Source organism: Nerophis ophidion, linkage group LG19 (genome assembly GCF_033978795.1).
Source record: "Nerophis ophidion isolate RoL-2023_Sa linkage group LG19, RoL_Noph_v1.0, whole genome shotgun sequence".
Taxonomy (NCBI): Eukaryota; Metazoa; Chordata; class Actinopteri; order Syngnathiformes; family Syngnathidae; genus Nerophis; species Nerophis ophidion.
Genome location: NC_084629.1, coordinates 19,610,304 through 19,626,247, shown reverse-complemented (window position 1 = coordinate 19,626,247; position 15,944 = coordinate 19,610,304). Strand labels below are relative to the sequence as shown.

The 15,944-nt window shown below is 40.1% G+C and overlaps 2 protein-coding genes and 1 long non-coding RNA gene across 10 annotated transcripts in view; 1 reads left to right on the top strand and 2 right to left on the bottom strand.

The window, feature by feature from the left end:
- Positions 1–7,749, bottom strand: part of LOC133538129 (integrin beta-5-like) — a 77,301-nt gene extending 69,552 nt beyond the window's left edge. Inside the window, exon 1 of one of the 2 annotated variants that reach the window (XM_061879463.1) lies at positions 7,348–7,749. In XM_061879463.1, coding sequence (XP_061735447.1) covers positions 7,348–7,423 — 76 coding nt within the window. In that variant the 5' untranslated portion in view covers positions 7,424–7,749. The other variant, XM_061879464.1, reaches the window with a different exon arrangement.
- LOC133538131 (uncharacterized) lies at positions 7,271–15,872 on the top strand. Its single transcript, XR_009802935.1, has 3 exons — positions 7,271–7,901; positions 7,980–8,292; positions 15,451–15,872. It is a non-coding gene; the product is annotated as an uncharacterized LOC133538131 (long non-coding RNA).
- Positions 15,318–15,944, bottom strand: part of LOC133538130 (RNA-binding protein 44-like) — a 38,036-nt gene continuing 37,409 nt past the window's right edge. For 6 of the 7 annotated variants that reach the window (XM_061879466.1, XM_061879468.1, XM_061879465.1 and 3 more), the window contains one exon: positions 15,318–15,926. In XM_061879466.1, coding sequence (XP_061735450.1) covers positions 15,568–15,926 — 359 coding nt within the window. In that variant the 3' untranslated portion in view covers positions 15,318–15,567. The remainder of the gene's footprint in view (positions 15,927–15,944) is intronic. The other variant, XM_061879469.1, reaches the window with a different exon arrangement.

Genomic DNA, 15,944 nt, shown 5'->3' with positions numbered 1-15,944 from the left:
TGGAGTGTGTGGATGGTGGAACGTTTCGAATCGGTTGAAAAATTTAGGAAATGGAGAAGTTTGTATATTGCTCGTTAATTTTCAAAAATTCCTGGTAATTCCCGTTAATCAGGGAGTTTTGGGAAAGGGAAAACATGTTTTCCGTTCAACACATGCAAAGAGTAGTGTGGGTGGATGGTTAAAAGGTCGGAATCGGGTAAAAAAAAATGGCACAACATTTTGAGAATATTGGGCATTGTGGAACTATGAATGTCCATTCATTTAAATGGGAATTTCCTAAAAATTGGGAATTTCAGGAAAAACGTGAATTTTGGTTACCAGAGTTGTCTTAGATGATATGAATGGGTTGGTGTTTGAATTTTAATTGGTATTTCAGAATTCTGGGAAACCGGGAATTTCTACGGAAAAAAATTTACGTTTGTTGTCCCAACTAACAGGAATGTTTTGAAGGTGGAATGGTCAAAAACGGTTGAGAAACATGGCCTGTGAAAACTTTTCAGGAAGAGGTGAAAACATGGTTTTGGAAAACCAGGAAAGCTGGGAATTCCTAGAATGCTTTGGGACTTGGCATAAAATGGTAGTTTGATTTTCCAGAGTGAGCGGAGTGTGTGGAGGTTGGAACGGTTCAAATCGGTTGTGAAATGTAGGAAATGGAGGTTTGTATATTACCTATTCATTTTCAATGCCGGACAATTCCTGGTAATTCCGGGTAATCAGGGAATTTTTGGAACCGGGAAATTGCTTGCTCGAATGTTAAGGGCGAGCAAATTGTTTCAATGGTGGAACGGTTCTAATCGGATGATAAATGTGGGATATGCAGTCAATTGTATATTTCCCAATCACTGTCAATGGGGTAAGAATTTGCTGGAAATTCTGGGAAAACTGTCAATTTTGGGAAAGGGAGAACATGTTCTGCGTTGGATATATCGGAAGAGTAGTGTGGGTGGTGGAAATATAGATAATACCAGAATTGTCCTAGATGATATGAATGGAATGGTGTTGGAATTTTTGGAAACGGTTGAAAAATGTTAACGTAGTAACTGTTTGAATTTTAATCAGTATTTCATAATTCCTGAAATTTCAGGAAAACCGGACATTTCTACAAAAAAAAAAGATATTTGTTGTCACAACTAAGAGGAATGTTTTGAAGGAAGAATGGTCAAAATGGTTGAAAAAAGTGCACTGTGAAAGCTTTTCGGGAAGAGATGAAAATAGGGTTTTGGAAAACCGGAAAAATCTGGAAATTCCTGGATATTTTTGGGTCTTGGTATAAAATGGTAGTTTGATTATCCAGTATGAGCGGGGTGTCTGGATGGATGAAATCAGTTGAGAAATGTAGGAAATGTCCAAGTTCTAAAATTGACATTTTCATTTTCAATGGGCAAAATGACCTGGAAAGCCGGGAATTCTGGGTAATCTGGGATGTATATTTTATTTTTAATGTCTTTGGGGAGCTCACAATTCCCTGTCAAGCCAAACGTTTTGATACATGAATGGTTCCGATCAGATGAAAACAGTGGGCTGTGTAAGGTTTTTGGAGAGAATAAAAACAAATACAATAACCTCTGTGGGCATTCACACAATAGCATTAGCGCTTCATAGTGTACAACCAGTCACATCATTGGGATTATAATAAACAAGTGGAAATGAATTGAAAGGGCAATGATGCTGCTGGAACAACACTTCATTGTAAAAGTCAGTGTTTTAACTTTGATTGTTGTCTAACAGCCATTGTTTGATCCTCTGGACCAGCACTTGTCACGCCTGCTGCTCTATTCTACACCATTCTGGAGACTGAGGATTATAGCTGTTAGTGTTTTGTATTGAAAGGGAACTGCACTTTTTGGGGGAATTTTGTCTACAATTCACAATCCTAGATAAGACAAGAACATGATTTTCTTATTTCTATGCATTCTAAATGGTAAACAAACATAAGGACTGTGAATCTTTGGGCACCACACGATTGGATTCCATTCTTGGGTGTAACGAGTCAATTCAGAATCGATTATCGAGTCAAAATCTTTACTTTTAAATAACATCGGATGCCAGTTCAATTATTAACTACATTCCTCCATAAAATAAACAGCTGTGATACATTTCTATATTCCTTATAAAATGGTTTTGTTTAATAACAGTCTTCCCAAACATTTAATAAAGTATCTTAAAGTATCCAACACTTCTCTTTTCTTTGTGGCAGAGTTTTTTTAAATCGATTAATAATCGTTACAAATAGGAATCGCGATTAATCTGAAAATAAACACCCTTAACGTAAAAAATAGCTAATATTCGGGCTGTACGGTCTAGCGGTACTAATGAGTTAAAAACAATACTATATTGCCTAAAAAATGTTTTTTTGGACATCATGTCGTGAAATGTACGGAGTACTTACAAACAGACAGTGTGAACACATAAGAAGCAGAATGGATGCATTTTGGTTTAAAAACGAGTGATACACGACAAACTATAAACAATGAAGCGTCGCTCTGCAGGAGGTCCTACAAAACATAGTTCGCGAACTACCGGCTAACGTCCATCCGCAGCCGGCAGTGTTTTAGCTACTTCTAAATGATTAATCCTGGCCTCCCTGGAGACAAACAAAGTACGTTTCTTACAAGTATCATCCCTGCAGGACAATGAATATCTAAACAGACTTCACTACCCACAGTTGGAGGATACAATAGCTAACTGCTAACAGCAAGCTGATTGATTGATTGTTTATTAGTAGATTGGACAGTACAGTACATATTCCATACAGTTGACCACTAAATGGTAAGTTTTTCAACTTGTTTAAGTCAGGGTCCACGTTAATCAATTCATGATAAATCAATTCAGCTCACTCTCCTCAATGCAAACAAATGCTATGGGTGGATCTACATAGATATGGATTATAACAATACCTAGTACAAGAGGTATTTATATAGTCGACACTACAATGATTACATTGGTATTGTTACTGTCAAAAGTCATTTTTTATTGTTTAGAAACCCAGGAAAGACGTCCCTACACACAGAAAAAGTTTAAGCATGACCAATGTATGATCCTGTAACGACTCCGCTGTTGCCATTTCTGATATAAAGTAGCATACAGTTCCAACTTATATCTGTCAGTAGATTCGCTATGAAAGCGTGAACAACTACAACAAACATGATTGGGAAAAGACGCTGTCGAAGTAGAGGCACGTAAGTAAGACCGGCCACAGTAGGTCAGAAAGTGGCTTGAAGATGGTCTGTAAAACATAATCTATGCAATATTTTGACCAAAGAACCACCATTACATGTTATGTAATACACAGGCAAGTGTCTTAAATGTAGAAAAAAAATCACAACACTACTACTTTAATGCGCCTCATGTATGAAAATAGACCCGCATAGACCCGTTTGACAGTGCGCCTTATGATCCGAAAATATGGTATATAAAGTGGCAACAGTAACATTCATAATAACAATATACATACATTTTGGTCATTTTAAGCATAAGGCAGCACATTATTTCTCAGACACATCACAACATTGACTATTTTCTTGAAAACAACAACACTACTAATCATGGCAGACTTCATGACATCCAATAGACTGCTTTGGGACAAATGTTGATCCAGAAACATATTTTTTGAGCCTGAATATACGGAGGATGATCTACAAGTTTTAGAAGTTGAGTGATAAGCAGTTCCAGCAAATAGCAGTGTTGCTAAATGCTAAACAAGAAATACAAACTACGAATACAATAGAACAATCATGTTCTGTACAATGTCTCCTCTCACTGGGATGTCGTCAAATGGGATGTTTATTAGGTAACCCGTTTAGATGAAGAAATTGTCATAATCATGAAGGGTAAAAAAAAAAAAAAAGTGTCGCAAACAAGTGTCATTTTGTGTCTTTCTCACCATCTGCGGGTCGAAGCTAAATGTCAGTGTTACCAAGTTCTCGGTTTATGTCCACAACCTTCTATTCAGGTGAGAGGCATGATTGGAATTAACTTTTACCAACTCAGAGGCGATGCAGCAGCTCAGCATGTCAACAATAGCAGCATAAGCTCACAGGGATCACAGTGCCGCTAAAAATAGTTGTCAGCGTTTGCGCCTATAATAACAATATTGTTAATACTTGGTTAATATTCAGGTCACGACATGTGAATGACGTTTTGTTGGCGGTTATTGGATGTTTTTAGAGGGCTTTATGGGCGCAATACTGTACGCCCTTTAGCTTCATTGTTAGCCACCTTGTACTCGCCATATTTTAAAGGCCTACTGAAACCCACTACTACTGACCACACAGTCTGATAGTTTATATATCAATGATGAAATATTAATATTGCAACACATGCCAATACAGCCGGTTTAGTTTACTAAATTGCAATTTTTAATTTCCCGCGAGGTATCCTGTTGAAAACGTCACGGAATGATGACGCTTATGTTGACGCGTGCTTGTGACATTATTGGTTGGAGCAGACAATTCAGCCCAGCACCACTCATGGCTAAAAGTCGTCTCTTTTCATCGCATAATTACACAGTATTTTGGAAATCTGTGTTGCTGAATCTTTTGCAATTTGTTCAATTAATAATGGAGACTATAAAGAACAATGCGGTTGGTGGATTGCAGTTGCCTTTAGCAAACGAAACACAGCCAGTGTTTCTTTGTTTGTTTTGAAGCTTTAACACAGAGCGGTCAAGCGAACATGTTTCTCTACGTCAACGAGCAGGTTTTTGGATGGGAAAATTGTGATATTAAGTCGGCTGTTACCGGAGACTTGAGTGGATTATGCGACCTCCTCCTGCAGCTGTCAAAAAGGCAGCTGTGATCCTGGCTCCTCCATGGGCTTCTCTCGGAGACACTGGCGTTCACCGCAGCCCTCCAACTTTCAGGTATGACTTTATAATCTCACTAAAACACTATTAACACAATAAGCAGATAAGGGATTTTCCAGAATTATCCTAGTAAATGTGTCTAATAACATCTGAATCGCTCACACTGCCGTCGCCCGTAGCCGTCGCCTTTTATTCTTTTTTTTTTTTTAGTGCTTCACTCTAATTTTCCTCATCCATGTATCTTTCATCCTCGCTCAAATTAATGGGGAAATCGTCGCTTTCTCGGTCCGAATTGTTCTTGCTGCTGGTGGCTATGATTATAAACAATGTGAGGATGTGAGGAGCCCTACAACCCGTGACGTCACACACACATCGTCTGCTACTTCAGATACAGGTAAGGCTTTTTTATTAACGACCAAAAGTTGCGACATTCATCATCGATGTTCTCTACTAAATTCTTTCAGCAAATATATTGCAATATTGCGAAATGATCAAGTATGACACAAAGAATGGACCTGCTATCCCCGTTTAATCAAGAAAATCTCATTTCAGTAGGCATTTAAGAGTCAGAATTCATTAAGAGAAAAACATCTGCGTTCTTGTCTTACAAAGGAATTGTGAATGATAGACAACATTCTCAAAAAAGTGCAGTTATGTACAAAATACATGACTTTCCATTGCTTGTGCAGAAAGGTACTTACTGTATGCATGTTTATGCATAAACATGCATACTTACTGTATGCATGTTTATGCATACAGTAACACAATGGCAACCAATTCAAGAACTGGGATAAAAACTGTGCATTTGGAATTACAACAGCAGCCACTTTTGTATGGATTTAACTAAATAGTTACTTATGTGGTTGTAGTTTGCAATATGTTTCTGTGTCATACGGAGAACCTTTTCCACTACAAATTACATTTATTAAACTTGCATTGTGGGGTACATTGTTGTCTACAATCCATCAATTTCCTACCGCTTATTACCCTTTGGGGTTGCGGGGGGCACTGGTGCCTATCTCAGCTACAATCGGGCGGAAGGCAGGGTACATCCTGGACAAGTCGCCACCTTATCGCAGGGCCAACACAGATAGACAAACAACATTCACACTCACATTCACACACTACTCCATCCAGGGTTTCCTACACATTCATTTATTTGTGGCAGCCCACCACGAAAGAATTACGGCCGCCACAAAAAAAAGTTTTAAAAAAATGAAAAATTGTTTTTTTTTTTCTTCTCGGCTTTTGACTCGCTCGACCGCTCATAAAAGCAGTGGGACTCTGTCTGTGAATGGAGCTTGTAGTTAAATATTATATACATATGTAAATATTATATAAATATGTATTTAAATATGTACATAAAGACTTGTAATTATATTCCAACTCCGCGTTCTTCTTGGTCATCGCCGCCGCCACCGCTGACACCCATTACCCCCCCCCCCCCCCCCACCCCCGCCGCCCGACCACACCACCACAAATAGATTCCTGACCTGTGGGAAACACTGCCATCCATCCATTCTACCACTTATTCCCTTTTGGGGTAGCGGGGGGCGCTGCCGCCTATCTCAGCTACAATCGGGCGGAAGGCGGTGTACACCCTGGACAAGTCGCCCTCATCGCAGGGCCAACACAGATAGACGGACAACATTCACACTGACATTCACACACTACTCCATCCATCCATTTACTACCGCTTATTCCCTTTTGGGGTCGCAGGCGCCTATCTCAGCTACAATCGGGTGGAAGGCAGTGTACACCCTGGACAAGTCGCCCACTCATCGCAGGGCCAACACAGATAGACAGACAACATTCACACTCACATTCACACACTACTCCATCCATCCATTTCTACCGCTTATTCCTTTTTGGGTTTGCGGGGGGCACTGGTGCCTATCTCAGCTACAATCGGGCAGGATTGTACACCCTTGACAAGTCACCTCCTCATCGCAGGGCCAACACAGATAGACAGACAACATTCACACACTACCCCATCCATCCATTTACTACTGCTTATTCCCTTTTGGGGTAATGGGGAGCGCTGGCGCCTATCTCAGCTACAATCAGCCGGAAGGCGATGTACACCCTGGACAAGTCGCCACCTCATTGCAGGGCCAACACAGGTAGACAGACAACATTCACACACTACTCCATCTATCCATTTTCCTACCGCTTATTCCCTTTTGGGGTCGCTGGTGCCTATCTCAGTTACAATCGGGAGGAAGGCGGTGTACACCCTGGACAAGTCGACTGCTCATCGCAGGGCCAACACAGATAGACAGACAACATTCACACTCACATTCACACACTACTCATTTTTAAAAATACACTTTACAGCAAGTAGGCTTACATTATTAGTAGTTTTATACCACAATATGTAAGTGTGCAAGAGGAGTGTTTGTAGTCCAAACAGATATTGGGTGCAGCAAGGTATTGTTCCTGTAGAGGTGTGTTGACTGTAGTTACCTGCGCAGGTGTGTGGTTTTCTTACCTATGGAGGTGTGTTGACTGTTGTTACCTGCGCAGGTGTGTGGTGTTGTTACCTGAGGAGGTGTGCAGGAATGTTAACATCCAGCAGCACACAGCGGCTCTCCACATGCGTGTAGCCGGGCTGCACATGGCGTCTCTCGCCTGTTGACAGTACAATGCTCCTCGCAGAACTATTTTGGCGGCTAAAAAGTCTCTCTCGTCTCTCACTCAACCATCGCAACTGGCTCCGGTCCAGCTGCTCCACGGTCGACGAGCCGTGCACGTCAGCGACAGGTTGCCATTGTTTAATCCGCTCGTCGGTGCTTCTGCTTCAGCCATGCCGGCAGAAGACGACCCGCTGCGTGGACTCGACGTTCGGCCTCAGCAGTCGTTGGTTGGCTTACACGCTGGGAAGAAGAGAAGGAGATACAGAGCAGGAAAATCCTAAACTCTTCCAAACTCAACCGTCCTCGCTATTTTGGCTCATTGTCGCAGTTCAGAGGCTCCGCCCCCACAAGCTGTTGCGCTCGGCCAGCGGCACGATGCTGACCCCTGGTGGTGGACTCAATCCAAGCGTAAACGCGAACCACAAGATGGGTTCGAAAAGCTTAATTGTCATGCCTTAAACGTGAGTAATAATGTTCAATAGCAATAAAAAATACTAGTAATATCCATCCATCCATCCATCTTCTTCCGCTTATCCCAGGTCGGGTCGCGGGGGCAGCAGCCTAAGCAGGGAAGCCCAAACTTCCCTCTACCCAGCCACTTCGTCTAACTCTTCCCGGGGGGTCCTGGGGCGTTCCCAGGCCAGCCGGGAGACATAGTCTTCCCAACGTGTCCTGGGTCTTCCCCGTGGCCTCCTACCGGTTGGACGTGCCCTAAACACCTCCGTAGAGGCGTTCGGGTGGCATCCCGACCAGATGCCCAAGCCACCTCATCTGGCTCCTCTCGATGTGGAGGAGCAGCGGCTTTACTTTGAGCTCCTCTCGGATGTCAGAGCTTCTAACCCTATCTCAGAGGTAGGGAACCTATGGCTCGCGAGCCAGATGTGGCTCTTTTGATGACTGCATCTGGCTCTCGGATAAATCTGAGCTGACATTGCTTAACATGATAAGTAATGAATGATTCCACTTGTAATCACAGTGTTAAAAATAACATTCAAAATATAAAACATTCTCATGCATTTTTATTCCATCCATCCGTTTTCTACCGCACCTGTTCAAAAAGTTGCGTAATGGTAAAAAGTTATTTATTTATTATTGGTTAGTGTGAGGCTTGCCCCTCAGGGGGTTCTTCAGACCACCAAGCACCAGAAATGAAAGCCTGTTTCAGGGTTACAATATTGTTTTATTTTTCAATAAGTCTCTCAGTTGGTGTACAGCATTTATATTTTTGTCTTTCGTCCTCGCTCGCGCTCTGGCTCCAGCCCCAACTCCGTCTCTCCTACTGGCTGCTGCTTATAACAGAGCGAGAGGTGATTAGATATCAAGGTTCCGGTGGACCATCTATGAACCTGTCGCTGATTTCGAGGCCTGTCCTGGCACACCCCAGTTCGCTGCAGGCCCGCAGGCCACGCCCCCTCCACAGTTAGCTTCAGAATAACAATGTTATTACAAAGAATAAGAGACCTCTTATACCCTAGAAATGTTGGTCTTACTTAAAAATGCACACGTTTAGTCTTCGGTGTTAAGAAAATTATTATTTGGCTCTTACGGAAATACTTTTTGAAATATTTGGCTTTTTGGCTCACTCAGCCAAAAGGGTTCCCGACTCCTGCCCTATCTCTAAGGGAGAGCCCCGCCACCCGGAGGAGGAAACTCATTTCGGCCACTTGTACCTGTGATCTTATCCTTTCGGTCATGGCCCAAAGCTCATGACCATAGGTGAGGATGGGAATGTAGATCGACCGGTAAATTGAGAGCTTTGCCTTCCGGCTCAGCTCCTTCTTCACCACAACAGATCGGTACAACGTCCGCATTACTGAAGACGCCGCACCGATCCGCCTGTCCATCTCACGTTCCACTCTTCCCTCACTCGTGAACAAGACTCCTAGGTACTTGAACTCCTCCACTTGGGGCAGGGTGTCCTCCCCAACCCGGAGATGGCACTCCACCCTTTTCCGGGCGAGAACCATGGACTCGGACTTGGAGGTGCTGATTCTCATTCCGGTCGCTTCACACTCGGCTGCGAACCGATCCAGTGAGAGCTGAAGATAATAGTAATAATAAAATTAAATCTTAAAAGGGATCAAAATCGTGTTGTCCAAAGATGAAAGTGTTCTGTCTACGCATGCGCGACTTCTCACGTAAAATCAGCAATGACGTCGCTTTCTATGTTCAGTTTTTTTCTGTACTTTCCAAACCAGGGGTCACCAACCTTTTTGAAACCAAGAGCTACTTCTTGGGTACTGATTAAGGCGAAGGGCTCCCAGTTTGATACACACTTAAATAAATTGCCAGAAATAGCCAATTTGCTCAATTTACCTTTAATAAATAAATCTATATATATATATATATAAATGGTATGTCTGTCTGTCATTCTGCCGTACATATATATATATATATATATATATATATATATATATATATATATATATATATATATATAAATGGTATTTCTGTCTGTCATTCTGCCGTACATTTTTTTCCCTTTTACGGAAGGTTTATGGTTTTTTAGAATTTTGACGACATGTTTTAAATAGGTTAAAATCCAATCTGCACTTTGTTAGAATATATAACAAATTGGACCAAGCTATATTTCTAACAAAGACAAATCATTATTTCTTCTAGATTTTCCAGAACAAAAAATTTAAAATAAATTCAAAAGACTTTGAAATAAGATTTAAATGTGATTCTACAGTTTTTTATAGATTTGCCAGAATATTTTATTTTTATTTTTATCATAGTAAGTTTGAAGAAATATTTCACAAATATTCTTCGTCGAAAAAACGGAAGCTTAAATGAAGAATCAAATCAGAATGTATTTATTATTCTTTACAATAAAAAAAATTACTTGAACATTGATTTGAATTGTCAGGAAAGAAGAGGAAGGAATTTAAAAGGTAAAAAGGTATATGTGTTTAAAAATCCTAAAATCATTTTTAAGGTTGTACTTTTTGCTAAGAAGCAAAGTAAAAAAAATAATGAATTTATTTAAACAAGTGAAGACCAAGTGTTCAAAATATTTTTGGGGATTTTCAAATTCTATTTGACTTTTGTCCCTCTTAGAATTAAAAATGTTGAGCAAAGCGAGACCAGCTTGCTAGTAAATAAATAACATTTAAAAAATAGAGGCATCTCACTGGTAAGTGCTGCTATTTCAGCTATTTTTAGAACAGGCCAGCGGGTGACTCATCTGGTCCTTACAGGCTACCTGGTGCCCGCGGGCACCGCGTTGGTGACCCATGTACTATACTATGAAACATTGTCCGCCATTAATGAAAGTATTCTAATGGGCATCCCAATTGTAATTGTCTCAACTGTTTTGTATACAATTATTATGGCTTATCTCATAATTTCGACATTATCTCATAAGTTCAACTTGTCTCATGTCTTTTTCCCACAATGTCGACTTATCTCATATTTATGAATAAAGCATATTTAAAATGTTTCATCTCATAATTATAATTTCGACATTTTATCTAAAAATGCGTACTACATCTTATCCATTCATTTCCTACTGCTTATTCCCTTTGGGGTCGCGGCGGGGCGCTGGTACCTATCTAATTTTGGTGTTTGATTTTTTTATTAATGTTTAAACAGAGATGACCAGAACAGAAAAACAGCAATAAACTTTTTTTTTTTTTCAAAAAGGAAAATTAAATCAAATCAAATAAAGCTAAAATAGAAATAACAATAGGCTTCACGGTGGAAGAGGGGTTAGTGCGTCTGCCTCACAATACGAAGTTCCTGCAGTCCTGGGTTCAAATCAAGGCTCGGGATCTTTCTGTGTGGAGTTTGCATGTTCTCCCCGTGAATGCGTGGGTTCCCTCCGGGTACTCCGGCTTCCTCCCACTTCCAAAGACATGCACCTGGGGATAGGTTGATTGGCAACACTAAATTGGCCCTAGTGTGTGAATGTGAGTGTGACTGTTGTCTGTCTATCTGTGTTGGCCCTGCGATGAGGTGGCGACTTGTCCAGGGTGTACCCCACCTTCCGCCCGATTGTAGCTGAGATAGGCGCCAGCGCTTCCCGCAACCCCAAAAAGGGAATAAGCGGTAGAAAATGGATGGATGGATAGAAATAACAATACTTATGCATAGAAGAGAAAGAACAAACATCCACCCCAGAAAGGAACACAAAAAAAACAAAAATATAAAAAAAATAAAAATAAAAAATAAACCTTGCTTAGACTGTCACTTATACAGTAATGACATAAAACATAAATATACTGTACGTAGACTTTCAGTATGTAAACCAACCAGAATACTGTTAAAAAAATAAAAATCACTGTTGTATCTTTGTTGATGGTTGGTCAAAAAAGGTCAGAAAACATCTCCACGCCCGATAAAACTTCCTTTCAGAACCCCTCATCACAAGTCTAATTTTCTGTAGTTTGAGATGATATAAAACGTCTTTTACCCAGTGTGAAACTGTGGGGCAGCTTCCTTCCATTTCAAGAGGATCAAGCGGCGCGCTAATAAGGTTGAAAAGGCAATGAGCCTTTGACCACCGACAGGTAATCCTGACCCATCCCCAGTGACCCCAAAAAGCAGCAAAAGAGGATTCAATGTAATGTTAACCCCGAGTACACAAGAGAGTGCTTCACATATACCTTCCCAATATTTCTTTATTTTGGGACAGGTCCACAGCATGTGTATTAAAGTGGCTTCATCGGCTTTACATTTATCACATGTTGGATCAATATCAGGGTACATTTTGGAAAGCTTAGATTTAGAAATATGAGCTCTGTGTACCACTTTAAACTGAATTAGAGCGTGCCTCGCACACATGGAGGATGAATTAATTAGTTTTAGAACTTTAGTCCATTCTGCTTCAGCAATACGAACTTTGAGATCATGTTCCCAAACCTCTTTGAAGGGAGAGCCCAAACCAGATATCAAGCGTAACATTACAGAAATGGCTTTTTTTTTGGTTGGGTTAAAAGATATTACCTCGTCTATGACATTATCAGGAGGTTTGGCAGGGGACCCCGGGATGGAGGCAGACACAAAGTGCCTTACTTCTAAGTATCTGAACAAATGAGAGGGTGGTAATTTATATTTAACAGATAATTGTTTAAAAGAAGCAAAAACATTTCCAATATAAAGATCTTGGAACGTTTTCAGCCCCTGCCTTTCCCACACCCTAAATGTAGCACCCAGCAATGATGGAGGAAAGAATGTGTTTGATGCTATTGGGCTGGGGAGACTCATAACTTGGGAGTCCAAAATGTTTTCTAAATTGTGTGTATATTTTAATGGAGCTATGAACGATAGGATTATTGAGTTTTGTGTTTGGAGGAAGTGGAATTGCCGCACCAATTAAAGCAGACAGGGACGAGGGGCTACATGAAAGTTTCTCCATTTCCACCCACGCTGGTACGCTAGAATCCGAGTGATGATGTGACCAAAAGGATAGAACACAAAGATTAGTTGCCCGGTAATATTTCCGAAAATTTGGGAGTGCAAGGCCACCATCCTGCTTTAGCTTCTGCAAGTGTTCTTTACGTAAACGGGGTTTCTTGTTGTTCCAGATAAAAGATGATATCATTGAGTCTAGCTTTTTAAAATAAGCATTGGAAATGAATACAGGGAGGTTCTGAAAGAGATATAAACACCACCATTTTGACTACATTCACTCTCCCTACCAGCGAGAGTGGAAGAAATGACCAGCTGTTTAAGTCCTGTTGAACGTTGTGTTTTAGTGTATTAAAGTTATTTTTAAAGAGGTCACAAACATTCCTTGTTACAGTGATCCCAAGGTAGACAATGCTGTTAAGGGCCAATTTAAAGGGTACTGTGGTATTTTGTAGTGTTGTGGTGGTCATATTCAGTGGCAGTATTTCACTCTTCTGTGGGTTCAGTTTATATCCTGAGATTTCTCCAAATTTCGCGAGGAGGCCCTGAATAAGGGGAATAGTAGTCTCAGCTTTGGACACACATAATAACAGATCATCAGCATATAATGACAACTTATGCTGTGTGCCGAACCTTGTAATGCCATGTATAGACTGGTTATTTCTTATTGCTATGGCTAGCGGCTCAATAGCTATGGCAAAAAGAAGAGGGCTAAGTGGACATCCCTGACGGGTGCCGCCTATCTAATTTTGATTTATTTCATAATCTCAACATTATCTCACGACATTCTCATAATTTTGATTTTTTAATCACATAATTAAGATTTTCTCAAGATGTGATTCGTTCAATGAGTTTCTCCTGAAAATGTTGACTTTTTAATCTAATAATTTTGATTTTACTGATGATTGTGACTTTCTCATATTTACAACTATTGCATAGCTTCAACTTTTTATCTCATAATTTAGACTTTCTCATGACGTTATCTCATAATTATGGTTCATCGCAAAATTTCTCCGTTCTTATTCTTAATTTTGATTTTAAATTATGATTTAATAATTTCGACTTTATCTCTCAACATTTTATCTAAACATTTCGGGTGTTGTATCCCATAATTATGACTGTCTCATAATTTTACATTTTTATCCCATGGTTATGACTTTCTCATGACTTTTCTGAAAAATGTAGACTTTTCCTCATAACTTAAATTTATCACGTGATTGACTTTATCTCATATTTATCGCATAATTGCAATTTTTGAAATCTCATGACTAAATCACAATTTTGACATTTTACCTCATTACTGATAATCTCATAATTATGGTTTATTTCATAATTTTTTTTTTTAAATTATGATTTACTTCATAATTTCTACATGCTTATCTCATAATTTCGATTTATGTCATAATTATGACTCAAAAATTTGATTCATTTCATGAGTTTTTTCCTCAAAATTTCGATGTGAATCTAACAATTTTGATTCATCTCATGATTGGGACTATCTCATATTTATAACTATGGCATCATTTCAAATTGTATCTTATAATTATGGTTCATCTCATAATTTCGACTTTTATTCAATTATTTATTTCATAATTTCTACATTCTTATCTCATAATTATGACTCATATTTCTCATTACTTTTGTAACAATTCGACTTCTCATGACTGTTTATCCCATATTTGTGACTGATACATAATTGTATTTCTTTTCATCTTAATCTCACTTTCAACATTTTTGTCTCATAATTGTCAAACTCATATTTATAACTATTGCATAATTTCAGTTTATACCTCATAATTAGGACTTAATTTTGGCTTTTAGCATATAACTGACAATTTTATAATCATGACTTTTTGTCTCATAATTATGACCTACTATTGGGGTATTTTTTTGTGGCGGAAACAGGCCTCCATTCCTAACTCTTCATTTCCACAACCATGTAAATGACGTTTTTGGAGTTTTAACATCAACGTAACAATTTCAAGGGCTTCACGGTGGCAGAGGGGTTAGTGCATCTGCCTCACAATACGAAGTTCCTGCAGTCCTGGGTTCAAATCCAGGCTCGGGATCGTTCTGTGTGGAGTTTGCATGTTCTCCCCGTGAACGCGTGGGTTTCCTCCCACTTCCAAAGACATGCATCTGGGAATAGGTTGACTGGCAACACTAAATTGGCCCTAGTGTGCGAATGTGAGTGTGAATGTTGTCTATCTGTGTTGGCCCTGCGATGAGGTGGCGACTTGTCCAGGGTGTACCCCGCCTTCCGCCCGATTGTAGCTGAGATAGGCGCCCGCGACTATCTCAGCTACCCCATAAGGGAATAAGCGGTAGAAAATGGACGGATGGATGGTAACAATTTCACTCAAATTGTTCAATGTTTAAAGGAGTGAACAGAGTCCAATAATTTCAGTCACCGTGCTTCAGTAGTTCTTTGTGAGCACCATGTTCTTGTACTGTTCCTTATTACATTTGAATATTAAGTTCCTTATTACATTCCACAATTCAGTTCCACATAGAGATATACTAAATGCTTTCAAGTTTGTTTATTCATAAAATTCTATTTTCCCCGTTATTGGAAACTGCTGCACATTTCTTCAACTGTTTCAATTGCAAACAAACTTGAACTGACATTAACCTGCTTCATTGTCATTGTATTTACAGGAGAACAAACTACAACCAAAACAAAAACAGTTGCATGAACAAAATAACTTCCTCATTAGACGGTGTAAAACAAGGCAACTCTTACTGAGACATTGACTGACCTGCCTCATTGTCATTTTAATTGCAGGAGAACGAACTACAAACAAAAACAGTTGCCTCCACAAATAAAAAAAACATGCTACTCTTCCTCATTGAGAGTGCATCTTTCCTACACCAGGCCTGCTCAGGAGGTCGGAGGCCATCTGTCTTATCATGTTGAGGGGCAGGGGACAGAGGGCACTTTGGTACGTGTTCCACAGCTCCTCCAGAGCCCCCACAATCCTCTGCCTTCCCACGTCTGGGTGGAAGTGGGTCAGCTCTGCCATCAGGGTGTCGAACGTGTTCATGGTCCCGTAGCGCTGGGGCACAAAGGTTCCACCTGGGGTGGGTGTGCTGCTGACCACCAAGCTTGTCTGGACAGAAGGCCGCGTGGTCACCTGCAGAGAACATGTTTG